Source organism: Phyllosticta citribraziliensis (genome assembly GCF_038025025.1).
Source record: "Phyllosticta citribraziliensis strain CPC 17464 chromosome Unknown J3D65scaffold_8, whole genome shotgun sequence".
NCBI classification, from domain to species: Eukaryota; Fungi; Ascomycota; class Dothideomycetes; order Botryosphaeriales; family Phyllostictaceae; genus Phyllosticta; species Phyllosticta citribraziliensis.
Window position 1 is genome coordinate 849,737 of NW_027117345.1, and position 24,649 is coordinate 874,385.

Here is a 24,649-nt window from a genome sequence, read left to right on the forward strand (position 1 = left end):
CATAGCAGGTAGAAAACTCGGAACCCCGTCCGCTCTTCCATAGATAAGCTACCTTGCGGCCGATTAGTAGTTGCGTGGGTGACCAGCAGCGAATCCCGGCTGTTGTACGTTTTGTCTTTAGTTTTTGTGGAGCTATCGTGCATGGGAAGTGGTCTGTGTGTCGTGAGACAGGAGGCCTGAACCATCTAGCCAAGTCGTAGCACGCACATGCCCTTTTACTTCCTTTTCACTACGAGGAGCAGGATGAATACATCTTCTTTACATTGCTTGGATAACAGGTCTCGAACCTTGTTTTTTGAGTCATTCAAGTCACATGACTTTTCCCTACTTCATCCTTCAAGAAGGCTTTACGAAGTAAGATCTCAGAATACCGCAGGCACAGAGCAGTGGATATGTGTCGACGCGCAGTCAAAGATTGTAGTGGTGGAAGCATGCAATTATTAATTCCAACCCCTATATACAAATCTACCATATCCTCTTCGCAACCATGCTATACCTAGCCGTCGCCTCCAAAACACCAGTGCCGCCATCCTTCTCATCCCTCTCCTTGCGCTTCTGCTTCTCCTCACGCTCGCGCAAAGCGCGGAAACCCTCGGGATCATCCGCATAGATCCACCTCTTCTTGTCCTCGTCGACCTCCGTGACGCCCCACCCACCGATGCGCTTGCCGTCCGTCGTGTGGCCCATGCGCTCGCGCTCCTTCATGCCGCGGTACCGGCTGCGCGCGAACGACAGCAGCACCATGCCCAGCACCAGCTTGAGGGCCAGCAGCACAAAGTAGACGACCAGGAAGAAGACGACCATGGTTGCAAAGGCGATGGCGTCGTCGAGGGACCATGACGTCCAAGCTGAGCGGAACGAGGGCGCGCCGGCCACGCCTGCGCCGAACGAGGAGCGGCCGAGCGCTCGCCGGAAGATGTGGTCGATGTGTGCCAAGGCGGCCGTGGTCGCCGGTGAGCTTGCGGACGCGGACTCCTCTACTGAAAGACCCGTTGCAGAACTGGGTATGGGCAAGGGCATGTGCGTTGCCAGGAACATGTGGTAGGTTTGCATGGTAGCTCGGATGAAGAGACAAGCGAGGGGGAGGACAGGTAAGCCCAAGCGCTTGGTGAGGTTCTGGTCGGAAAAGGCGTGGCTGTAGTAGTCCTTGGACAGGACGTCCAGGAAGCGTCCGTAGATGGTGGGTTTGGTGTTGTTGAACTTGGTGATGTACGCGTGCTTGAGCCAGTCTACAAGCATCTCGCTGCCTAGGACCAGTAGAAACGGACCCAACACCTGCCCTGTCCATTTGGGAAATATGGTAAAGCTCTTGGGTATGATGCTGGGGCTTCTGAACGGCGCGGACGTGCCGTTCCCGCCCAAGCCACCAGAGCTCGTCGAGCTGGAAACATCGCCCAAGATGGTCAAACCGCCAACCTCGACAATGTTCCTCAGAGCAATGATCATGAGCATGAGCCACAGTTGGAACCGCTCAACCATGTCAGCGCAGGTGAGCTGGAAAAGATTCTCCTTTTCAAATTTCTTGAAAACCGTTCCTTTAATCTCAACAAATTGGTTGGACATGAGGAGTGTCAGCAACGCATTTGAGTACGAGTTGACAGCCACATTCAATGTGATGACTTGATAGAAGAGGGCGGTGGCGTGGATGGAGTTGTAAGCGAGCGCCAGTAGGAACATCCAAAAAGGACGAATGACCTTGCTACGGCCATCCTCGTTTCGATCGAGCGTCTCGCGTGACAGCAGGCATTCCAGGATATCTTGGCCGAGAGCCGAGAACAAGCGGTCGCATACCTGGGCCAGTTAGCACTGTTGGTTGGATAAGACTTGCGGAACTTACCTCGAGCACGTTGTAGATTACATAAAGCTTGATGGCCGCTTGCCCCCTGATGTTGTGGTATGTTCTGCTCGCATCGAAACGCATCAAAACCAAACATGTCGAGATCACCAGCAATCCCTTCAAGAGGTCGGCCTTGTGATTTGGTAATAATGCAGAAGGAACAGACTTGAGCCTGCGGTGACGATAAACGGAAGGGTTCTTGCCCGACCTTCGCGACGACGGCGGCTCTACGATTGCGGGGATCGTGATTGATGGCGTACGCTCTTGGGGATTCGTTGAAGGAGGAGTCTGAAGCGGAAAAGAGGCAGCTTTGGGCGTCTCGTGTACTTCTTTCGGCGCGTTCGGCCCCGCCTTCTCTGCACCCATCTGCCTTCTCTTCCACCATCTGCCAGTGCCCAAATAGATGACCGTAGCCATGCCGTGGACCTCCTTCCAAGCCTCGGTGGTCCACCACTTGGCGAGGATCCATATCGCCTTGAGGAATCTCAACGGCAATATCGTAAACGTGTAGAGCCATGCATCAAGACACGCCAGTGCGCCGAATCCAAGGGATTGCTCCAGCTCAAAGGGAAGGATCAAGAAGTTGACCAAGCGCTCAAACTTGATCCGGGACGACTCGTACGGGAAATCGCTCACCGCCGGCCGGTGGATGTACAGAGGAGAAGGTCTTTCAGAAGAAAGCTCCAACTGCAAATAAGTGGGTATCGATAATGGTGGAAGAGGTATGCTCGGCGGCATGGGTGAAGGAACAGGTCCATCATGCGCAGATGAAGGCTTCAGGCGGGCATTGCTATCGTTTGTATTCTTTTCTTCCAGGTTCAGCGGCACGGGTCGGTTCTTTTGCTGTCCAGCGGAGTCGACTGCCGGAGTCAGTCCTCCCCTCGACGAGTGCTTGCGTCTGATGATGGGCGGCGTTGAGACGGTCCGCGAAGACATGCTCGGCCTCGCCGACCTCGAATGGCCAGAGCCCGTCTTTGCAATGACAATCTCGTCCAGCTGGCCTTGATCTGCCGCCTTCCCGGAGCTCCGCGCCTGTCCGTTGCCGTTGGCCGCCTTCAGCACGTCTGGTGGCGAGACGTGCTTGTCCGGAGACCTCGACCGCGAAGTCTTGCCCGACTCGGTTTTCTCGTATATCAGAGGGGATTCCTCGAGTATAGGCATCTGCTCGGGCAGGGGGTCGGCGGGTCGGGTCGGCAGGGACGTCGGCGACGACGTGAGCTCCTGGATCTGCTGGGGCGACAGCTTCAGGATGCCATTCTTGTCTGCGTCGCTGCTGCGGGGCGAGCGCGGGCTGGCAATGCTGCTCTTCCTCCGTACGTGCTGTGTCGCGGGTTCCTGGCGGTTTTCTTTTGCGTCTCTCGTGGCGTCCAACGGGCTCGTGCCGTTGAGCTGTGGCTCCTTTTCCTCAACTTTATTTCTTTCATGCTTGTTCTCCTTGGCCATGCCGTTGCCATTCGGCGCGTCCTTGGCCAGAGACAGAGCCTCGACGTCGCCCTGGGCGCCATCGTCGTGTGCCCATGTTTCTCCTGGATCCGGCGTGTCGCGCGGCGAAGGCAGCTGTCCGTTGGAATTCAGGGCCGGGAATGCTTCACCGGGCTCTGCTTGGTTGCGCAGCTCGGTCATGGCGCTGCAGAGTCGTAGAGGGAGCGAGTGACATGCTTTCCACGCCGAGTCGACACGCTCAATAAGCTGGTTCTGGCGTCGCGTTACGGTTACAATGACGTTTTGGAACAAGTAGAGCGAGCGGTGTAACGGCGCCGAGAGCAGCACGCGGGGAGCGGAGCTGGAGCGGAAGCCAAGATGGATGACCATCCAATGGACCCCTCCAAAACCTGAGCACCAACACCACCACATCAGTCCGCCACGCACCTCTCAAAATGTCTGCAGGTGGCTACGAAGGTACATCAATCGCGCCCAACCGCTCAAACTCCCAGGTTGACTAGAAGCAGTGGAACACAACATCGCGGCCGAGGAGGCCAACAAGGCGCACGATGGCCGCCGCCCCGACCTCTCGACCTTCTACTCTGCGCTGGACCAGCTGGACGACTCGCGAGAAGCGCGGCACAATCCGCACGCGCTGCCTACGCCGTCCGACCTAGCCGCCCTGTATGACATGCTTGCCGACGCCATAGCCCTCATGCGCGGCACCGATGAGACGCAGCACCTCGAGCTGGTCGACCAGCTGCGCCAGATGGCCAACAACCCTCCGCCCGGCGGCGTCAAGGGCGTCCCGGATAGCTTCCTCGATGCGCTGGACCGCGTGCCGAAGAAGGCGCTGAAGAAGGACGATCAGTGCAACATTTGCGGGTTGCCCTTCTTGGACGGTGAGTTGCTGCCTGCTGCCTGCGACGAACGATGGTGAGGGCGCGCTGCTGACGTATTGTTTGCCATAGACCCGTACCCGCTAGTCGTCGAGCTCCCCTGTCATCCGTTGCATCGCTTCGACCTCGAGTGCATTCGCCCGTGGCTGAAGATCAACACTACGTGCCCACTGGACCGCAAGGACCTCCTCAAGAAGAAGACACCCCCACCTCCGCCACCGGAAGATGACGAGGAAGAGTGGGATGACCAATTTGCATGATGCATGATGTATAAAGGCAGGCACTCGGGCGGCGTTCGGGCTGGGGAGTTTTGACTGTGGCAGCGTGGCGTGCTGTATTTGTCTTTTGGCGGGACATGGTGAGACGAACCATCATGGGGGTATAGAGGTGGCTGGGACGCAAGACAATATGTTGGAGATTCAAGTTCTGGGTTGACGGTAGAACATACTACACGGTATAAAGCTGTGCTGCAAGGATGGGAACGGAGAGCAATCTCTTCCAAGAATTTCAGGCACATGGAACTTTCTGAACAAATGGCCAACAGGCTTCTATGAGGAGTGATGGTCAACGTACCACGGTCAGACTTTTGTATTGAAGCGGCTTCTTTCCAGAGCTCTTCTCCATCCAGCGCCAGCACACAGTGGTATCAAAACGACAGACAAGACCTCTTGCTTCAAGCCCACTCTCGCCCATACATCTTCCTCTCCCTCCCATCGATCAATCAAACGTAATCTTCTTGCCCTGGAACTCGACCTTGGCGCTCGCCTGCTCCTTCAACCTCTTCTTCGCCTCCCAACTAGGATGCAATTTGCCCTCATCATCGCGATGCGCAACCTTGCGCTTGCCCAGCGCCGTCGTATTCGCCGCCGTGCTGGAGTCCTTGCTGGGCCCACCGCTCCCCTGCCCGCCGCCAAACCTGGCGCCCCCTCTCCTGGCCGCAACCCCCTTGTTTCTGCCTCCGTCCGCCGCAGTCGTGGCCCCGCGCTTCGCGTCCCACCCTGCGTTCCGATCCTTTTTGGCCTTTTGCTGCTGCTTCTGCATGTGTGCCGCCTTTTCGCCGTACTTCTTCTCCCAGATGGCTTGGCGTGCGCGCTGGCCTCGTCGGTTTTTGCGCGGCGGCGCTACTGCTTCGTCGATGTCTTCGGGCTCTGAGCCCGAGTCGGAGCCGCTTATGTAGCCGACGGCTGAGAGGGATGGGATGAAGGTTGACTTGGTTGGCGCGGCGGCGCGTGTGGCTCTGGAGGGTGGTTCGGGAGAGGGTGAGAGTGATGGGGAGGCGATTGCGGCGTCGTCTTCTTGTTCCTCTTCTTGGAGTGAGGCGTCCGATGGTTGTTGCTCGTCGTCATTGTCGTCAGACCCGTTGGCGCTTGCCAGGGATTCGTCGTCCTCGTCTTCAGAGGCTGCAGGCGACGGGTCCGGTGTGACGGAGAGGTCGCGCGTAGGTTTGTAGCCAGGCGGCACGCGTAGCACGTCGTGATCCTCCTCCTCCTCCTCATCTGAAGACGCAGCAATGCGATCTGAGAAGCCAGCGAATTCGTCCTCGCTGTCGACATTGTCGCCCTGACCATCATGTACCTCCGCCTCTTCGCTCTCCGAACCAGCGTCCTCTTCCTCAACCTGCTTCCTCGCCATCTGCGCACTCTTCTTCTCCGTCTTGGCCTTATTCTCCTTCACTCCCCCCTTCTTCCCCTTCTCTTCCGCCTCCACACCCAAACAAGCCCTCACATCCTCCACAATCGCATCCATAGCGACCCTCGTCGCCCGCGCATTAAACAGCCTCGCCTGCAAATCCAACACCTCCTTCCTCTCCTCCGCACTCGCCCCCTTCAACCCCGCCCGCAGCACCCACGGCGGCAGCGCCTCGTGCTCGCGCACCCGCTTGACCTTGCCCAGCAGCCGCCCCAGCCCGACCTCGGCCAGCCGCTCAAACTGCAGCGCCTTGACCGCGTCGATCTCGCGCGCCACGCGCGCCGCCGTCGCCGCGTCGTTGGCCGTCTGCGCCGTCTTGAGTCGCCGCGACAGCTTCTGCCGCTCGAAGCCGCGCGCCAGCTTGAGCGTTTTCACGAGCGTCTTTTTCGAGCGGTCGAGGAGTGGGAGCAGCTTTGCTCGTTGGCGGGCGAGCGCTGGGTTGATGTCGTCGGCGGGCGCGAGGGAGGCGCCGCTGCGTTTGCGCTTGGGCATGGTGGTGGGTTTTGGAGAATAGCTCTTTTTGCAGCCTCGAATGCTGAACTGGCGCTGCCGAGGGGTGTCTGAGCCGCTGGTGTTGGTGTTGCGAGTGGATTGCGAAAAGTTGGTTCAACAGTTTGGAAACTTTTGGATCTGCGTGTCAAGGATTAGCGCGTTGTGGTGGTCCGTGCACGTATACTGCTCGCCGCTGTTCTCCAAATTGACTATCTAACTACCGTAGATGTCAGGCCCAGAGTACATAGTGAAGAACGCGTTGATTAGCATTATACATTATGCTTTTGACCTACAATCTGGTCCAGTGTTAGGTGTGGTGTACAGAAAAGCCGATACTCAATTTCATGGGTCGTGCTCACAATAAAATGCATGTTTTCAGACAAGTTCAATCTCATTCAAACTGTGGTATGCCCACCACTACATATCAGTCTGGTATTCAAGTTCCAACTAGTCCCTATGACCAACACGAGAGCTCCATCCAATTCAACATCATGCACCGCAGCAGTGAGTCCTGCCTGCGTTATCATCCCCTGTGATGGAGGCGAAGCCAAAAGAAAAATCCTTCAAACCAATGTGATGGAATGACGAGTAGAGTAGGAAACAAAACAAGTCTAGCGTAACAGAGCGATGATATTGAACAGTTGAAGATCCAGAAAAAGAAATGTGCAACACGGATTGTGGCACAGGAGCGCAATTGCTCCATCTGCCCCCAAGTGTCTTGAGGACAGTGATGACCGATCAAGAGATGGACAACCGCAGCTTGAACGTGCGTTTGTCGTACCTGAGCCGGCAAGGTGCGTAACCAGGTTGATGATGATGACGACAATGGTGATGCCGCAAATGAAGCATCCTTGAAAAGCAAAACCAAACATTGCGATCATGACAGAGACTGCGTGTCCGTTCACGTGGACCAGAAAGCAAAAGCATGCGAGGCTCATCGCAAGTCTGGACGAGTCGTGAATGAAACCCAAAAAACGAAGCGACTTGTGGGAAAAGACAATGTAGTATCGTAAAAGAAGAATGACTGAAAAGGACGAGAGTAAGAAGAGAGAGGTCGACACGCTGCTGCCATTCCTTCCATCCAACACACTGTCAGTCCGAGCATGTGTGGAGTGGAGTGGATGGCAGGACTCTGTGTCGCATGAGCCCTCTCGTCCTGTCGCTGACTGTAAGCAAAGCCTGCAAACATTTTGACGCCATAAATGCCGATTTCGCCCTTGATCCGATTTCGAAACCCAAAATCAATCGTGTCGTACGTGCTGAGCTGAGAAATGTAAAACGCAGACGGTCGTCTACGCCATGTCGGTTGGATGCATCCAGGTCTCGGACAAGCATGGCGCATCCAACTAGAAAGGTGTTGCTGTTCCTTGTCACATTGAAGGTCTTTGTCAAGCGAGCTTTTCAGCCTGGGTCAAGACTTTGACTTCATTCGCAACTAGGCCCCACGCCACGGACTGCCACCCCTCTTCCTCGTCATCGGATCTCTCGTATCCCGGGGCTCCTCCAGGCTTCTCCTTCCACCCTGAACTCCAAGCTCGCTCATGGTAAAGAGCAGTGGCTCGTCGTCATCCACGTTGGCCGCAGCAGAAACAGGCCGAGAAGAGAAGCTGTATCGGCTTCCACCTCTGCTATTCCGCCCGCTTGCAATGCCGCTATCGCTTTCTCCACGCTCAGAAGCCACGCTGCGACGGCCACTTTCGGTGGATGTGTTGACGCGTGTGCGGTAGGCAAGGCTTGGAGTGGCCGAGTGGGCGCCGGAACGAGTGGAGGATGTGCCTTGGGTGGAACGAGGTCGCTCACGGAGGACGAGGGGGTCTATGATAGCTCCAGGAGAGGGGTCAGTCTCAGGCGCGTACTTTTCGACGGATTCGCCTTCAGCCCCCGACGATGATTCCTGCGTGCCCTTGTGTAATAACTCGCTGAGGCTCAAGTCTGGGCGATCGTCTGTGGGAAGAGAGGCACTTCGCATACCAAAGAGCTCCGTATCGTCCTCGAGTTGATTCCGGTGCTGCTGCGCGGCAGACGAACTCCTCCTCGCAAAGGGCCAAGCACGCGGGGAGGTTGGGATTGCCATGCCAGGGCGCTCGTCTTGAGCCGTAGAATCGCTGCCATTGTCGCCAGTGTCCTCCACGTCGTGGCGGGCGCGCGGGTTGCGGCTACGATGTGGCTGCTCATCGTAGTCAATGATGCTGTTAGCACTCAACCGTGACGGTACAGCAGGGGTATGAGGTGTGTGCGGCGAGATTGGTTTGCCAGGCGAGGAAGAAGTGGATACAGAGGCACCGCCCACCATGCCCGGTACGTTTGCAAGGTTGCGGCTGGACGAGCTGGAAGATCGATGGAGAAGAAGGGAGGAGGATATGGAGTCAGAAAGCGCAGCATTAGATTCACGCATGCGCTGATACTTGGACAGCGCGGCCGTTGTGCGTCTCATGGACGCATCACGGGATGCCGAGTCTGTGCGGTTCAAGCTCTTGAGTTCCTTTTTCTGCTCAAGAAGCTTGAGGAAGTCTGAAATATTCTCCTCGTCCGTCTGCACTGAGCCGGAGCTGCCTCCTTCCAGACGCTGGGCGGAGGACGAGGCGCTACCCTTGCCGCTGCTGTTATTGTCATCTTCCGTCTTGCTTCCACCAGCACCAGAGGAAAACCTCGACCGCCGGTTACTGAAGCTACTGCTATAACGGGAAATGGGCGCAGGTTTTGGAGAGCTCGAAGTCGACGACGCGATTGCAGTTTCGTTGGGCAAGGAGTGGCCAGAAGGTGTGCGGAGAGCTGCTTGGGGCAGAGCGTTCAGAGAACTCCTATTGCGAGTATGTCCGGCACCCTGGCCTGTGCCAGTTGCTCTTCCCAGAGATGTCCCAGGAGAAGGTGGAACAACTGGTGATGAGGACAGCGATCCAGCTTTGAAGGGATTTGCAGGCTGGAAAGACACTGACGTGCGTCGTGGCGAGGCTGGGCTTGCGGCAATATCACGGAGCGACGACTTGGAACTTGTTGCTGTTCGATGATTTGGTGGTATCTTTTGAGGCGGCGACTCAGGAGAGCCCATATCCTTGGCGGCGCGCAGGGCTGAAATAGGACTGGTTCCAGTCGCCGGGCCGACCTGGTGAAACGTGGACAAGCTCCCATATGCCTGGCCACGATCCGGTTGTTCCTGATAAAAGTTTCTTCCGGTGGGCAATGATCCCGGGACGCGGCCAGTTTCACGATCGTGAAACGAAGAAGAGAAGTTGAGGTCGTCCATACCCATGAAGTGGGAGCTGAGTACCGACTCTTGCTTCTCGACGCGGAAGTCAGTATTGTTGCGATATTGCACGGATATGCTCAGAAGCCCAACGGGAGACTTTGTCGGCTCAAAAGCATGCGTCTGTGCCACCTGTTCGGATGCTGGATAGAGGGGCAGGTCCAGAGTGTCTCGGCGGGGGCTCTTGAACATGCCGTTTGAGATGCGCCATCTCAGCGGCAAAGAGGGCTGGGCCATTGGATTCCTTGCAACATGTTTGTAGTACTTCCACGCAGGTACTAGTCGCGTAAAGGTACACAAGGAACGGAAGAGAGCGATAGCGTTTTTGTAGACATTTGGCAGTGTCGCTCTGACCGTCTCGGGATCCATTTTTTGGTTGTCCGTGACCTCGACTGTCCAGCGCTCCAGAATGACCTGGGTGGGCCTGCCAGAACGACTGGATGGCCGCGAGGTCAGAGGAGTCGCCGTCGTCAGAGCCTCAGCTACGTCCCACAACTTCCCGTGCTCGTCCACGATGGCAAGAGCCTCCCCATCCGCCAGATCCTTCAAATCGAGGAATATCTCGATGCACAGCGGAGGCGGAGCCGTATTGACTAGATCGGATGTTGTCCATTCCCGGAGGTCTTCGTTGTAGACGTCGGTCTCGTCAAGCACAAGACTAAACTGTAGCCACAGTTAGCGTCCCAGTCGCAAATGACTAGGCCTGTGACATACCCATTTGCTCTGCCGAACTTGGCCCTGTTTATTGGCAACTTGTGGAAGTTGGGTCCTCGACTCCAAAATCGTGAGGGCTGCCTTTTTGTAGAATTGCTGCACCAGATTAGCACGCTTGGTCGGCGATGGAGCTACAAAGACAAACCATAATCACTTGTCCAAGCTTCCTCATGGTGGCATCTTCCTCTAGACCAGGATCGGCGGTATCGTCCCCCCTCTCGATATAATCCGAGCCGGCATCGCTGCGGGCAGTCTGGTATGACGTGACGGTCGAAGCAGACTCGGAGCGGTAGTGGGCGGCATCTCTTGGGTTGTTGGAGCGGGTAGGGTTTGTGCGAGGCGAGATGGCGGCCGAGGCTCCCCTCGGGGAAGGCCGGGGATGCTGATGCATTGTTCGGATGCGGGAGTTGTGTCGTATGGTTGGATATGGGGGTGCGATGCAAACCAAAGGGGGCTTGTAGCGCGTGTTACGGTTGATGTGTGGTGTAGACTTCTTTATATGAAGCCATTACGGGAAGAGGATGCGCAGGCGGATTGTGTGTCGAGCACGCGTCGGCGGTGGGGAATCGCAGGCGGCAGTGACGAACAATTCAGGCTGCCATGATCAGCGGTGGTGGTTGAGGACCGTGGACGTTGTGATTGCCTCAGGTATCAACGAGAGTCGATGGAGACGTCAAGGTGCGGAGGAGTCGAAGGGCGGATGTCGGGGGAGAGCAGGGTCGACAAAAGGCAGTGGGCGAGCCAGCCTAGGACGTAGAAGCGACGGGTCGAGGGAGTACGGTAGGTGCAGAGCAGGGCGGCGGTGGTTGAGGTCGGGTCGGGTCAAAGCGACGACTGGTCCTCCATGTGACTGGTACGAGTGACGGGCGATGACTGTGATAGCGATAGTGGTAGGTAGGGCGGTGGAGCTCGGGCGGCGCGGAGCAGGAGGATGGCGCGAGTACGTAGATGGGTCGGTAGTGAGAGAGGGTCAAAAGGGGAGTGGAGTGAGAGGGAGGAGAGGGAGAGAAAGAGAGCGGTGGCAGTATGGATGGATGGATGGATGGATGGATGGAGTTGAGATTGGCGGCGGGATGGGGTTGGCTACAGTACAGGTAGATGGACATGGACTGGGGGAGCTTCCCATTGGGTTGGGCGATCCTGGAACACCACCACCGCAGTCCACCTCCCGCCCGGCCATGGTCCCGCCCACACCCACCCCACACCATTCACTCGACCATCGACCAACTCGTCACCATCACGACCCTTTTTCGACTCTCTGCTGTACAGCGAGTACATTCCATCTCTCTGCTCGCTCTCGACTTGACCTAGACTTTCCCTTTCCCTCTCCCTCTCCCTCTTCCTCTCCTCAGGATGCGCCGAGAAAGATCCGACATGTATCCTCCCTTCCTCCCTACCCACCGCAACGACCGGTCAGCCGCCGCGCCCGCGTGCTGTCGTCAAAAGCACAGCCATTCCAGTCAGTCAGTCAGTCAGTCTGATCAATGTCGACATTGACTCCCTCTTCCACTTTTCGTCGCCATCCGATCCGCCTCGCCCACCCGCCGCCGCCTGTCTGGTGCTTGCTTGCTTGCTTGCTTGCTTGCTTGCTTGCTTGCTTTGCCCAGTTCCTGCATCTCACCACTCACCACCACACCACTAACTACATGTACATGATGACCCAGCGCCTCAACACACGCAGTGCGCGCCCGGGGCGGCCAATCGCGCCCTTATCTGCGTCGTGCTCACTCCTCAGGCTGTGCGACAAAGGGTCTCTTCGGACTCGACGCGCGCCTCCGCACTCGGCCATCCAATCCCTTCCTCACCTACGCTTCTAGGCAGGTAGGTAGCTATGTAGCTACATGTACATGGCTGCAGCACTCACAGTCATACCCCGTGCAGCTCGCCCGCATCCTCGACCCGACCAATCAACTAACCGCCCGCCGCTCGCCTCCAAACAGGCAGAAAAAGAAATCAAGTCTTTGTTTCTTGACATCATAAACATTGCGCGCCTGTCTGCTCTGTATGTACATGTAGTCATCAGGCTGCCCGTCCGGTAGTCGGTCGTCTGTTATCGCACAAGCACTGCAGTCGTCGAGGGGGCACAAGATGACGTTAGGTCCACTCGGCGCCTGTCGCGCCCTCCCCGTCCTCTGCTCTGACCTTGCATCCATTCATTCAGCCTGACAAAATTCCCGCCCACCTACCTTTCACGTGGTGCGTTGAACATGGCAAAAGCACGCAGCAATCCCATGGCTTTTTTCTGTTCCTCTCCCTTGGCTGTCACGCCCCTGGAATGCAAAGCGACTCAGCGAGCAGCAGGAGCAGCCGACTCATCATCATCACCACCACGACGGATCGTGGATCCTTGCCCGCCCCCCGCCCCGTCACGACTCACGAATCACGTCCCGAGGGCCGCTGGCGTCATGGCGTCGTCCCGTCACGAACGAACGCCCTCACGTGCTCACTTACTCAGGAGGGAGGGCCGGCCGCCGGGCGCGCCTCACGTCAGTCAGTCAGTGCAGTCGGAGGTCAGTCGCCCGGTAGGTCGACGACGCCGGTCTGCCCTTTTCGTTCGGCATTCTTCCTTTGCATCACGCAAATACATACATACATTCCACAGTCAATCAAAAGAGCTGGCCGGTCGGCCGGCTGGCCTTGAAGCACCGCCCGAACGCACGCACGCACGCACGCGACCAGCTGAGCCAACCGCCGCGTGTGGACGAACCCTAAACTGTCGACCACGCCGCCGCTGCACTTAGTCAGTCAGGGTCTCAGGTCTCAGGTCCCGGGTCGCTTGGGACCACCACACGTCATCGAGTGTTTGGCTCAATGACAATCTAGATAGGAGTCCCGACGTGCCTCGATAGGCAGGTAGGTACCGCAGTTCGAGAGGGTCCTCGGCCAAATATCCGAATCATCGCAGGGATTCGTCCGATCGATGCATAGTCGCGGGTGTTTGCTACTCCAGGTACAGTACTAGGGGGGAATCTATTCACCACCTCAGGTGCACCTATGGAGAATCTCCTAGTAACGTTTAACCATAGTCAAGATTTAGATACAATGCATTTATTCATTCAATTGCGACTGCTATGACTATTTCATAAAGGAAAACATGCAACGACGCCCAGAAGCAGGAAAAAGCAAAAGGGAAGAAAAAGAAATCACTCCGTACGCCCATCTATCCATGAATAAACAAACAAAAAATACCCAAACAACCACCAAGCGCGCCCCACAACATCCTTCACTAACCTAACCCACCGTCGTGAGGTACCCACCACTCACCGCAGCACGCTCAGCTCAACTTCTCCAAAACCTCGGTGCCCCTCAACGCGGCGGCCACGTGCCACGGCACCGCGCCGCCCCGCGTGCCCTTCATGCCGCGCAGCTTGGCCAGCAGCCCCAGGTTGCGGTACATGATGAGGAACTCGCGCAGCACCGTGTCGTACGTCGTGCGCGCCGCCTGGTTTGCAAACGGGTTGACGCCGCCGACGCCGACGCCCTGGCCTTGTGCTGCTGCGCCCGTCGCGGATCCAGCGCCATTGTTGTTGTTTGTGCTGCCAGTGCTGCTGCTGCTGCTGCTACCGTTGCTGTTGGTGTTGGTGCTTGCGGTGGGAGTGTTGCCGTTGCCACCACCGCCGGGGGACGCCAGCGGGCTGTTTGGGCTCTGCCCCGCGACGCTGCTGTCCATGGGCGCGAGGTTGGCGCCTAGGCCGGAGTTCTGGCGCTGTTGATGGGAGCCCGCCGTGCTGCCGATCCAGATGAGGTTGACGCTCACGGCGATGGGGCCCCGCGGCGTGTCGGAGTCGGCGAGGCCGCCACCGTTGCCAGTGCTGCTGGCTGCCGCTGCCGCTGCTTCGGCGTCGGCACCGCGCTTGACCAAGTAGCCGCTTGCGAGCGCGGGCCGGAACTCGACTGTCGAGTTGGAGTTGTGGAGGCGGTGCTGGAGTATGACGCCCCAAGACTCGTCCGTCACGTCGACCAGCCGCGCCTCGGGGTCGGCTGAAGGGTCCGCGGCTGCCGTGCTTTCTGAAGGCGTGACTGCGGGCGTGAAGCCGTGTTGATCGGGGGAGACGCCTGGCTGTGGTGTTCCTGGCGTTGAGACCCCTACGCTGTTGGATGATTGATTTTGAGCAGTCGTCAATCCGGGCAGGGGCGTGGTGATGGTGAAGACGGGATTGGGTTCCACTGAAATCAAGGCCGCTCCAATGAAAAGAGGACTGGGAATCGCCAGAAGCGACTGCCATGCTGCTTAATGTCAGAAAAGAAACGTCAAAGATTCCCAACAAACTCACTTTCGACCTCTTCTCGCTCCATGACTCCCGCTCTGGCGATGCAGAGACGCCAAGTCACTCTTCTGGCCTGCATGATTTCAAGCGAAGTTTGGTAAATCTCCCGAGCCACCTCAATAAACGACCGATTGACCAAACAGTACGAGACGGTCGTCTGGTGCTTTCCTGCATTGTCCGTCCAAGCAGCTGTTATCCACGAACCGTCAAAACTGATGGAGTACCCGACGTGGATGTAAGAATTCTCCTGCAACAGATTGGAAGGCGGATCCACCGTGAGGCGAAATGGGATATTTCGGGGGAGCGTCTCCTCGAGCTGTATGGAAGGGGCCGTACGAATGCTCAAGGCGGTTGGGTCGTCGCTCAAACTTTTTGGAGGGCAACGATCATATACCTCTCGCGCCATTTTGGTGAGGAGGGCAGGCTCAAGGATGATTGGCGCTTCAAACGATGCAATGTACTTGATCGGGACGAGTTGAAGAACTACATCTGGTTTCGAGTTTTCAGTGGTAGCAATGGAGACTGGTGGTCCATATGCCTGAAAGAGGGCCCAGAACGCGGAACAGAGTTGCCAAGTGTGCTGCGGATTTGAAAAAGGATTGACCAGGTAAATGACGATCGCATCAGCTTGTGCGCCGTCTTCAGCCTTGACAAAATGCTTGTAGTTGATACGGGACAAGACCCTTCCGAGCGTAGCACAAGCATCTCGCATTGCTTGGATGCAACTGTGGGCCGTTATTCTCCAGGCGTCGCCATCGACATTGCTGATTGTTGCTGGAACCAGCCCATCGCCTTCTGAGTTGTCAAGTGCCGGACCCCTAATATGACTTCCGAACTTGGCGGCTTCATAAGACATGCTAATACTGTCAAGGAAGCCTGACACAGCGTCGTTCAAGTCTGGGTTGGCCGGGTAAACGGAGTAGGCAACAATATTCTTCGGACCGCTGGCTGGTGCCAGACCAAGGGGCTCCCAGAAAGACAAAGCTGGAGGAAGGACATCCCACAAATCATCGCCACGATTTAGGCGTATGTGAGGCGTAGATATAGAAAAGAACAAGTTGCCTGCGAAATTAGCTTCATGCGAATGGTGCACAACCCGAGAGTAACGTACCATGAGGATCCGACTGATTTCGTCTTTGGATCGGTCTCGGTTGGGTTTTGGCACTCGAGACCGGGTGCTCAGGCATCACGTCCTGAATTGTGGCGTACTTGACCATATCACAATCGTTCGCCTCTTGGAAAGTTTCTTGCACAACGTTCTGGACAGTCTGCACCGGAAGGAGGTCTGGCGATGGGGGCAACGCATAATTCAGGGGAAGGGAGTGGCTGTGGTTGAAATTTTGTATTATGTCTGCCTTTGATCAGCATTGCAATTTCTGGCACCAAACTGGCCAAGTCTTACCCAAGCTTGAGAAAATGACCTGGTCGACAAGAATTTGTGTGATGGCAATGATTTCTTTCACACTTAGGGGTTGCATGATGGGCATTGTCTCCGAGCCGACATCAGAAGCAGGCGTGGACGCCGCCGACGTCAGCGAGAACGAACCCCGACGAGATCTATTTTCTGTCGACGCGCGACCTCTAAACTTGACCTGTGGGATCGGGAGAGCTGCAAGCGACCAATCGTATGGGCCAGGCTCGAATAACGAAAGCGGAGGAATTTCATTCTGAACAAGAGCTATCAGTACAAATGTCGGGGGACCTGAGGCTACGTGGTTACAATCACGTGTAGTGACAAAGAGCCAAAGGAAGCCCTGCGAAAGATCTCGTTGCAAAAGGCAAGGGAGGAACTTGATTGAGGTTTTTGACTTACCGGAACTCCATCAATATCCCCCAAGGCAAATTCTTGTGAGTTGTTGTCGAGAGAGATCCCCCCAGGTGTGCTAGCTATTGGAGTGCCTGCAATGGAGGGCTGCCACGTTTTCTGACCAAGACTGAGAATCGCAGTGAGCCTAGTTGGAGCAACAGATATCTGTTCTCCCTCGAGTGATACTGAGCTGGCTGAGCTGTCACTGGTAGCATCGCTGTCGTTGTACCCGCGAGTATCCACCGTGGAACCACCCTTGAAGTTATTTGGAGCCATGATGTTTTGGATGAGATCAGAGACGCCCGCTTGAGTCTTTGTCATCGTAGTTGCTGAGAGTTCACGGGACGGAAGGACTATAGACCTGCCCTTTGGTGCACGCCCGCCTACATCTTTGGCATCTCTGGGTGGAGGAGCAAAGTTGAATCGTCCGTCGGCTGCGTACTTGGAATCTGCAGCTGCCACTTGTCGACCAAAGTCAACAGCATCGAACAGGCTTTTCCGGCGGGATCCTTTTGGGTCTTCTACTTCTCCGACCTGGTGGTCGTCGCCTCCAGTCTCTGGGACGAAGAGTCTCTGATTGATCGCAGAAGGACTCAGTGGGGGACTAGGTTCGCGGGGAGTCTTAACATGAGACGCAGGTTCGTCCTCTCCTTGCAGTCCGGATCCATATTTCAAGTCTGCGGGTTTGGATTCTGTTTGACCTGCACGCTCCAACATGTGGACGCCCGATTCTGCTGCGCCAACGGTGGTGACAAGCTCACCGCCCGCAGAATATCCTTCTCCGTCGTTCATGTGGGATCCAGCGAGCTGCAAGTTCGGCGAGATGCCAAGATTGCCATCCACAGGCGAAGAGACCTGCTTCGGAGGATCGTCGAACACGGGCGGCCCTGACATGTCCATAAGGTCAAAATCGGCAGCATCCGGATCATCGAAAAAGTTGAAATCGGCTTCGGTGACATCGTTTGCTCCAAACATTTCCTCGTCAATGTCGCCAAATAGATCATCGCCGTTGCTTGACCTCGAGGCGTGACCCGCCGCTGAGGCATGGACGCTCTGCGACGGTTCATGACGCTCGCTCGAAGTGCCTCCGGTAGCAATACCAGATTCATTCAATAGCATTGTATCTTGGCCGTTGCCTTGTCCTTGTGTTGAGTCGCTGGTTTGTCCGGTGATCACTCCATCCATGGGTGTTGGTCCCGAGGTGTTTGGTGCAAGAACGCCGTCCGGAGGAGTAGGATATACGCCGCTGATGGCTTGCAAATCTCCATAAGCCGAGCCGCGGGAATAAAGTGGAGAGGATGGGTAGGTCGTCACTGGTTCGGGTGCCACGTGGGTGCTTTCCTCTTGTGACATGCGAGCCTTTCTTCGCGAGTCGAGGGCCTTCTCGCGTTCCGATCTGCCCAGAAACCAGTCGTGAGCTTGCCAAAGGGGATCTTTGAACCCATCTCTATCGCCATTGGCCCACCACCTAATGGCTTTCTCGGTTGACTGAGCGTCACTCTCAGATTCATCGGGTTGATGTCCCTGGCGATTGTCATCTGCAGCATCCAACATATGAGCGAAGCAGAGAAAGGAGGGCCAGAGGCATTCCTGATATCCTCCGTTGGGCAGGTCGCGATTGTCCTTCGAGGTTGATGGATAGGAAATCTGAACCTGAATACGGGCCCATTTGTTTTCCCCATCCATATTCACCAGGGCAATCCCTTTTCTGCGTAGCCATCGCTCGACGTCCACCTTCCACTGCTCGATTGATCTTGCCCGTTTTGAGTACAATAAGCTGGCTGTCTCGCCTTCGCCTCCAGCAGCTTCAGTGCCAACATATCTGGCAAGGAGTCCACTCGGGGCGACGCGGACAATCTTGCCTACCTGGTCATCTGCTAAATCCCGTGACTTCAAGGTCGGCTCAAGCTGATAGAGAACGGACCGATCTGACACGGATGTAGAAATTACTAGGGTTCCAGACGTTGAAAGGTGAACATCCAAGGTCAAGATGTAAAACTTGTTGCGGCTTTGCAGATTCGGGCCGTCATCATCATTAGTTTGACTTTGCGTCAGTCGTGGGCATGAAATAAAGGTGCGGTAATTCAGGGGTATCATCTTCTGAGAAATGGACAACTGGTACGAAATGGATGCTATGACAGCGGCGATGAGCGCCTCGTATATCGCAAGCGGATCATGCTGCTTGCCGGGCTCAGATGAAGTCGTCGACGCGAAATTGGGTTGGCTGTTTTGCTGAAAAGCTCTGGCGTTCGCCGCACGTGCATTGGATGTGTTTGGACCTGATCCAGCTCCAGAATGGGCGGAGAAGCCAGGAGTTCGCCCGGCGAATTTGGCCAATTCGGAAGCTTTCAATGTTGCTTCGGTGACATCTGATGACGGTGAGAATCTGGCAGGCGATGTGGGACGGACCATGGACATACGCTGTAGATGAGGCACGTGGCCCTGTTGATCTCTTTGTAGAGAGTCTTGATCAAATACCGGAGGAGTTGCTCCAGGTTCAAACAGCCACAGGAGGAGCCGATCTCTGTCTACAAAGACGAGATGTTTCGAGTTGCGCAAGATGGCCTCGACGGTACTCAGTTCTTCGATTTGCGTGTTGCGGCTGCCGGATCCCTCAAGGCTGGACTTGGCGGCCAAAGTACGGTAAGAAATGGCGCTGTAGCCACCCTAGAGATACTTAGAATGGAACTGATGGCAGAACAGGAGAGGCAGATCATTCTTACAACGGCAGAGACGCTGGTGTTACTGGACTTGAGGGAATCCATTTGCCAAGAAAAGACAAGGCTAGGAGACGCTGGGATTATGAAGAAGTTCCTGATCCACGACGGCAGCAGCAACGAAGAAGCTCATCAAAGCAGACCGAGTCGAGAGAGCCTCGATCACGATGAATGGGGGCCAAGATGCAAGGCTTGCCCCGTTTGAGGCGAGAGAAGCGATGTGTCGGCGCGCGCAACCAGGGTTGACTTGGACACCTGCATCGTTGACCGAGGCGGAAAAGGTCAGAGGTCAGAGGAGCGCTCGGCCCAGTGATGGCAGGCGGAAGTCGAGACCAGGAGGGAAGGGGATGAAGAAGGAAAGGCGCTTGATGGACAGCATCTGATGAGTTGCGGTGCGAGGGCCATCGGATGGAGCGACTCGCACGGACCACCTCAGCCCTACCGACCGCCGCCGTGCCGACGCGCTAAGTCCGCCCGGGCGCGTATCCCCGGCCCTGGCGCGGAACTTTTTCCAACCACCGCCACGACTCCTCGCGGTCCTTCGCTCCACCACGCCGCCATGAAGGTCACCAACCATTCCGATGTGCCCGTCTACACCATCTCCGGCTCAAATACGGCGCGACCGCTGCCCGAGTGGCTGGCCCGCAAGAGAAAGCGCAGCCTGAAGCAGGACCCAGAATATGCCAACCGCATCGAGCTTCTTCAGGACTTCGAGTTCGAGGAGGCCAGCCAGTGCGTCCGCGTCAGCGAAGATGGCGACTGGGTCATGAGCACGGGAACGTACAAACCGCAAATCCACACCCATTACCTGCCGCACTTGTCGCTGTCTTGGACCCGCCACACCAACACCGTCAACGAAACCTTCATCCTCCTGTCCTCCGACTACTCCAAATCCCTGCACCTTCAGACCGACCGTTTCCTCGAATTTCAAACACCTGGAGGTCTCCACTATTCGACCAGAATACCCAGATATGGCAGAGATCTCAAGTATGATCGACGTTCGACCGAGGCTCTTGTTCCCGCCGTCGGCGTCAACCAAGATGGCATGGGAGAAGTGTTTCGGCTCAATCTGGAGCTCGGACGTTTCATGAAAGGCTATGAGATTGACGTTGGTGGAGATGACTTTACATCTACAGGCGGCGGTGCGCTGCAGGGTGGAATCAACACTGGCAGTGTCAACGTTGGCGCGATCGCAGAAGAATCGCACAACCTTCTTGGCTTTGGTACTTCACTAGGAACGGTCGAATTTTGGGATCCGCGGTCAAGAAGTAGAGTGGGAATCTTGGGGCCCCCTCCGGACACATTCATGGGCGAACGAGTGGGCATCAGCGCACTCGAGTTTGATCGCAGTGGCCTCACTCTCGCCAGCGGCACGTCAAATGGGCTCGTCTACTTGTACGACCTACGTTCTCCCGTTCCGCTCCTCAAAAAGGATCAGGGCTTTGGTCTTCCGATCCAAAATCTCATCTTCCTCCAGCCCTCCACGGCTACAGCACAACAAATCAGCGAGCCCAAGATATTGTCGGCTGACAAGCGAATCATCAAAATCTGGGATCCGCAAGACGGAAAACCCTGGACGCACGTGGAGCCTGCTGTCGACATGCATCATGTCGAATGGTGCAAAGACAGCGGAATGCTGCTCACAGCTAACGAAGGCAAGCAGCAACATTCGTTCTTTATTCCGCAGCTTGGTCCCGCGCCGAAATGGTGTGCTTTCCTGGACAATGTCGTCGAAGAAATGGCCGAAGATCCAGACGACCCCAACGCCTTTGGCGGCAAGTCGGCCGGCGAGGTCTACGACAACTACAAGTTCCTTACGCTCAAGGAACTCGAGCAGCTCAACATGTCTCACCTCATTGGCACCACCAGCCTGTTGCGGCCCTACATGCATGGATACTTTGTTGCCCAGAAGCTCTACGAGGAGGCTCGGCTTATCAACCAGCCAGAACTGTGGCAGGAGCAACGCGCCAAGAGTATTCAAGAGCGCATCAACAAGGAGCGCGAATCGCGCATCCGTGGGTCCAAGAAGGTCCAGGTCAAGGTCAACCGCAAGCTTGCGGAGAAGATGCTCGAACGGGAAGAAAAGAACGAGCGGCGCCGTGCCAGGCGCGTGCTCGAGCGCGGAGGCGACGAGGATGCTGTGCAAGCACCTTCCAAGGCTGTCGATGGCGTCGAAATCGAAGGCGATGACGCCGAGGAGGAAGAGGAGGCGCCCAAGGCAACGGGCAACAGATTGCTCAGTGATCCACGTTTCTCGAAACTCTTCCAGGACGAGGACTTTGAGGTTGACGAGACCAGCCGCGAGTTCACCAGCATCAACCCGAGCACCAATGTCAAGAAGCCACAGGGCCTCACTGCTGTGGAAGAGGAGGCACTGGATGAGCGCAGGGGCTCAAGCGATGAAGACAGCGATAGTGGCAGCGACAAGGAGGAGCAGCGTCCAGCCAAGCGGACGCAGCCCTCCAAAGAGCAGGACAGGGATACAGGGCGCATCTCGTCATCTTCGTACAAGAAATCTGGGCATCGGCCCATGCCGCAGATGGTTGTCTCGTCATCGAACAAGAAGCAGGGCCAAGCCAAGGCCAAGTCCTTTGGTTCGATGGCATCCAACTTGAAGGAGAAGAGGAGAAGCGAGCCTAGAGGCGGCGGACTTGGTGCAGTGGGCGAGAAGGAGATGACTTTTGCGCCAGTTCAGAAGCAGCAAAAGGGCAAGAGGTTCGAGGAGGGCGGCGGTGACGCAGACAAGGACGGGCGCAACAGAAAGAGAATGGACAGGAGAAGCGCAAGTGGCAACACATTTAGAAAGATGTAGGAGGGTCGTTGTGGTCATGGCCAACGGCGCTTTGGAGTTGGGACCAGGAAAAGTTTGCGACATCTTCACACGTTTAATATGGTTGCACCTGAAGGCTGAAATGTGTTTATAGTGGCAGGCAGGCAGGCAGGCAGTATATGAAGCGTCCAGGGTGGTGGAGCCATGCAGGGGCATCCTTGGGTGCTTCAGGTGCACTTTTACCACTCAAGCTCTCCTTGTGAAGCGCGGCATCAAGTCTTGTTTACAGCGCATTGCGGGACGACGATTTTGGTGGTCTGTTCTCACCATGGTCGACGGTGGGTTGGTGTTTTCGTGTCCGCGGACTTGGGCGATTTTCTGGACGTCTGGCGCCAGATCGATCTTCAATCACGACATCGCACCTCACTCCCCACCTAGTCCGCAACTGACCCGCGCACCCGTCATGTCGCACCCCTCAACCAGTCGCGTTGGTGCCATTGCACATCGGCCACTCTGATGTCAGGAAAGCCACTTTTTTGCAACCGGCCCACGGCTGATGGTGTGCTCTGGCTGGACGAGGGTGCGCGTCGTCTTGCCTCATGGCAATTTATCCTTTCACTCGACTTTTTTGCGATTGCTTCGTCTCTCGTCCGTTGCAGTTCCGCCTTGCCATATTTAGCCTCGCGCAAACCTTTTGTTAGTCTGTCTGACGCCGCCGACCTTCTCCTCTCAATTCTGTCTCCATCCGCGCACAGGGGATACATCTTTCCTCATTTGCACTTCGACTACGCCGCACCTATCGGAGGCGTTGGCCCCGACTGACCTGCCACCAGGTCACTCAACGACCATCCACGTGGGATCCTCGTAGGGTTCCTTGAACCCGATTCATCGGGCAAACCATAGGCAGCATCGACCTAGGAAAATGACGCCGTTAACAGAAAAATACTCCGCCGAGGACAACACCGCGCGTCCCGTTGGCGCTGAAAATGCATCTTCAGATGCCGAGTATGACGACATTGAAACGGGTGCAGTGGATGAGAAGAAACTGTTGGGCAAACTGGATCTTCACCTCCTGCCTGGAGTAGCTATTCTATACCTGCTCTCATTCCTGGATCGAAGCAATGGTAAGTTCTTGAGATTCAAACAACGAGATTCGAGAATTTCTGCGGGAATTACTGACGCTTGGCTGCAGTGGCGAATGCAAAGCTCGAAGGGCTGACCAAAGATCTGGGCATGAGTAAGTCGACGTAGATCATGGGTCGATTGTTGATTGCATCTAACCGAGTCTGTAGCTGGGAACCAGTACCTTACCAGTCTTACGCTCTACTTCGTTGGTTACGTTTTGTTTGAGATATGTCCCCAATTACACCCCTACCGACCCCCTTCCCCCTTCATTGTTATGTCGTGCCGCTTTTTTGTCCTTCTAGCTGACAACCTCTCAGATCCCGTGCAATGTGATCCTCAAACGGACGACGCCCAAAATGTGGCTGCCGACATTGACCCTGGTCTGGGGCGTCGTGGCGACTCTCATGGGCGTCACCCAGAGCATGGACGGATTCTTCGTCGTCCGCTTCTTTCTGGGTGTTACCGAGAGCGGCCTCTTTCCCGGTGTTGTCTACTACCTGTCCAACTGGTACAAGCGCACTGAGCGAGTCTATCGTGTCGCTCTGTTCTTCAGTGCAGCCAGTCTGGCTGGTGCCTTTGGTGGTATTCTAGCTTTTGGCATTGGAAAGATGAATGGTGTCTCAGGCCTGAAAGGCTGGCGCTGGATCTTCATTATCGAGGGTATGTTTCAAAGAACATTTGCATGTCGATTTCTCAACTTCCGGTGTTGTGGTGAAAGGGGGGGGGAAGCGGGCGTCTCGATCTCCAGGAACAACGAATGGCTAACGGCGCACACAGGTATCCTCACAGTCGCCGTCTCCCTCGCAGGATACTGGTTCATCTGCAACTATCCCTCGACAGCCGGATTCCTCACTCCCAAGGAGCGCAAGGTAGTTCTGTCCCGCCTGACAAGCGACTCCGACTCGACCGCCGACGAACCCTTCAACTGGACCGCCGTCCTAACCTGTCTACGCGATCCCAAATGCTGGCTCTACGGCGCAGTCTTCCACTCGCTCTCGCTCCCGCTTTACACGCTTTCCCTGTTCCTCCCCACAATCATCAAAGACCTTGGCTACACCGCCGCGCGAGCCCAGCTCCTCACGGTCCCGCCCTACGCTCTGGCGACACTCCTCACCATTGCCGTGGCCATCATCTCCGAGCGCCTGCACCACCGCTCATCCTTCATGATCGGGTCCGCCATCCTCGCCGTCACCGGCTACGCCATCCTCATCGGCAACGCGCACCACGTCTCGTCGCGCCCGGGCGTCTCGTACGCCGGCACCTTCCTCGCCGCCGGCGGCATCTATCCCGCCACGGCTCTCGGTCTGGCCTGGCCGGCCATGAACGTTGCCGGCCAGACGAAGCGCGCAACGGCCTGCGCGCTGCAGATCTCGGTCGGCAACTTGGGCGCCGTGATAGGTACGCAGATTTACCGACCGCGCACGGCGCCCGGATATGTTACGGGGCATTCGGTTGCGCTGGCCTACATGGCTGCCAACGCCATCATCGTGTCCCTCTTGTGGCTTGTATTGAAACGGGAGAACGCACGGAAGGAGAGAGAGTTGGCGGCGGCGGGGTCAGATGCACCCACTGGCCAGATGACGGGCGATGAAGATTTGAGGTGGAAGTTCAACGTTTGAGTTTTGGGAGGCTGGTTTGCGGTGTTTTGATTCCCCTAATTGGCGC

General features: G+C 56.4%; 9 protein-coding genes across 9 annotated transcripts; 5 read left to right on the forward strand and 4 right to left on the reverse strand.

Annotated features, from left to right (window-relative positions):
• Nucleotides 1-425: 425 nt before the first annotated feature.
• On the reverse strand, nt 426-3,586 carry J3D65DRAFT_629644 (eukaryotic membrane protein family-domain-containing protein). The gene is made up of 2 exons (XM_066800760.1): nt 1,838-3,586; nt 426-1,791 (listed from the first exon to the last, which is right to left on the reverse strand). Exons 1-2 carry the CDS (start codon nt 3,458-3,460, stop codon nt 466-468), a joined length of 2,949 nt encoding a protein of 982 aa, XP_066653709.1. The 5' UTR covers nt 3,461-3,586; the 3' UTR covers nt 426-465.
• Nucleotides 3,587-3,646: 60 nt separating this feature from the next.
• On the forward strand, nt 3,647-4,803 carry J3D65DRAFT_629647 (uncharacterized protein). The gene is made up of 3 exons (XM_066800761.1): nt 3,647-3,736; nt 3,787-4,161; nt 4,231-4,803. The coding sequence occupies exons 1-3, from the start codon at nt 3,715-3,717 to the stop codon at nt 4,416-4,418; spliced, it is 585 nt and encodes a 194-aa protein (XP_066653710.1). The 5' UTR covers nt 3,647-3,714; the 3' UTR covers nt 4,419-4,803.
• On the reverse strand, nt 4,648-6,448 carry J3D65DRAFT_431833 (Bud-site selection protein). The gene has a single exon (XM_066796194.1). The coding sequence runs from the start codon at nt 6,337-6,339 to the stop codon at nt 4,876-4,878; it is 1,464 nt and encodes a 487-aa protein (XP_066653711.1). The 5' UTR covers nt 6,340-6,448; the 3' UTR covers nt 4,648-4,875.
• A 1,320-nt stretch (nt 6,449-7,768) lies between these two features.
• On the reverse strand, nt 7,769-10,927 carry J3D65DRAFT_431868 (autophagy-related protein 13). Its single transcript, XM_066796196.1, has 3 exons — nt 10,443-10,927; nt 10,298-10,393; nt 7,769-10,246 (listed from the first exon to the last, which is right to left on the reverse strand). The coding sequence occupies exons 1-3, from the start codon at nt 10,686-10,688 to the stop codon at nt 7,775-7,777; spliced, it is 2,814 nt and encodes a 937-aa protein (XP_066653712.1). The 5' UTR covers nt 10,689-10,927; the 3' UTR covers nt 7,769-7,774.
• A 107-nt stretch (nt 10,928-11,034) lies between these two features.
• On the forward strand, nt 11,035-12,111 carry J3D65DRAFT_431922 (uncharacterized protein). Its single transcript, XM_066796197.1, has one exon. It carries the CDS (start codon nt 11,167-11,169, stop codon nt 11,776-11,778), a length of 612 nt encoding a protein of 203 aa, XP_066653713.1. The 5' UTR covers nt 11,035-11,166; the 3' UTR covers nt 11,779-12,111.
• Nucleotides 12,112-12,271: 160 nt separating this feature from the next.
• Nucleotides 12,272-13,411, forward strand: J3D65DRAFT_629656 (uncharacterized protein). Its single transcript, XM_066800762.1, has one exon. It carries the CDS (start codon nt 12,505-12,507, stop codon nt 13,036-13,038), a length of 534 nt encoding a protein of 177 aa, XP_066653714.1. The 5' UTR covers nt 12,272-12,504; the 3' UTR covers nt 13,039-13,411.
• On the reverse strand, nt 13,305-19,304 carry J3D65DRAFT_431841 (mediator complex subunit 13 C-terminal-domain-containing protein). Its single transcript, XM_066796195.1, has 7 exons — nt 19,096-19,304; nt 18,793-19,039; nt 16,379-18,741; nt 15,968-16,232; nt 15,677-15,916; nt 14,572-15,627; nt 13,305-14,524 (listed from the first exon to the last, which is right to left on the reverse strand). The coding sequence occupies exons 1-7, from the start codon at nt 19,135-19,137 to the stop codon at nt 13,572-13,574; spliced, it is 5,166 nt and encodes a 1,721-aa protein (XP_066653715.1). The 5' UTR covers nt 19,138-19,304; the 3' UTR covers nt 13,305-13,571.
• A 344-nt stretch (nt 19,305-19,648) lies between these two features.
• J3D65DRAFT_555485 (WD repeat protein) lies at nt 19,649-21,901 on the forward strand (the record flags this gene model as incomplete). The annotated part of the gene is made up of 2 exons (XM_066797230.1): nt 19,649-21,250; nt 21,296-21,901. 2 exons carry the CDS (start codon nt 19,649-19,651, stop codon nt 21,899-21,901), a joined length of 2,208 nt encoding a protein of 735 aa, XP_066653716.1.
• An 880-nt stretch (nt 21,902-22,781) lies between these two features.
• Nucleotides 22,782-24,603, forward strand: J3D65DRAFT_604414 (major facilitator superfamily domain-containing protein; the record flags this gene model as incomplete). Its single annotated transcript, XM_066798268.1, has 5 exons — nt 22,782-22,983; nt 23,052-23,096; nt 23,152-23,255; nt 23,302-23,644; nt 23,762-24,603. The coding sequence occupies 5 exons, from the start codon at nt 22,782-22,784 to the stop codon at nt 24,601-24,603; spliced, it is 1,536 nt and encodes a 511-aa protein (XP_066653717.1).
• Between the last annotated feature and the right edge of the window lie 46 nt (nt 24,604-24,649).

Bases quoted from the DNA above. Each gene is read 5' to 3' on its own strand.
- J3D65DRAFT_431868 (XM_066796196.1), bottom strand. From the start codon at position 10,688: ATGCATCAGCATCCCCGGCCTTCCCCGAGGGGAGCCTCGGCCGCCATC. The intron at 10,394-10,442 runs GTTTGTCTTTGT...AATCTGGTGCAG, and splicing joins AGCTTGGACAAGTGATTATG to CAATTCTACAAAAAGGCAGC. The intron at 10,247-10,297 runs GTATGTCACAGG...CTGTGGCTACAG, and splicing joins AAGTTCGGCAGAGCAAATGG to TTTAGTCTTGTGCTTGACGA.
- J3D65DRAFT_431922 (XM_066796197.1), top strand. From the start codon at position 11,167: ATGACTGTGATAGCGATAGTGGTAGGTAGGGCGGTGGAGCTCGGGCGG.
- J3D65DRAFT_629647 (XM_066800761.1), top strand. From the start codon at position 3,715: ATGTCTGCAGGTGGCTACGAAG. The intron at 3,737-3,786 runs GTACATCAATCG...GACTAGAAGCAG, and splicing joins GTCTGCAGGTGGCTACGAAG to TGGAACACAACATCGCGGCC. The intron at 4,162-4,230 runs GTGAGTTGCTGC...TGTTTGCCATAG, and splicing joins CGGGTTGCCCTTCTTGGACG to ACCCGTACCCGCTAGTCGTC.
- J3D65DRAFT_431833 (XM_066796194.1), bottom strand. From the start codon at position 6,339: ATGCCCAAGCGCAAACGCAGCGGCGCCTCCCTCGCGCCCGCCGACGAC.
- J3D65DRAFT_629644 (XM_066800760.1), bottom strand. From the start codon at position 3,460: ATGACCGAGCTGCGCAACCAAGCAGAGCCCGGTGAAGCATTCCCGGCC. The intron at 1,792-1,837 runs GTAAGTTCCGCA...TAACTGGCCCAG, and splicing joins TAATCTACAACGTGCTCGAG to GTATGCGACCGCTTGTTCTC.
- J3D65DRAFT_431841 (XM_066796195.1), bottom strand. From the start codon at position 19,137: ATGGATTCCCTCAAGTCCAGTAACACCAGCGTCTCTGCCGTT. The intron at 19,040-19,095 runs GTAAGAATGATC...AAGTATCTCTAG, and splicing joins ACACCAGCGTCTCTGCCGTT to GGTGGCTACAGCGCCATTTC. The intron at 15,917-15,967 runs GTAAGACTTGGC...GATCAAAGGCAG, and splicing joins GGTCATTTTCTCAAGCTTGG to ACATAATACAAAATTTCAAC.
- J3D65DRAFT_629656 (XM_066800762.1), top strand. From the start codon at position 12,505: ATGGCAAAAGCACGCAGCAATCCCATGGCTTTTTTCTGTTCCTCTCCC.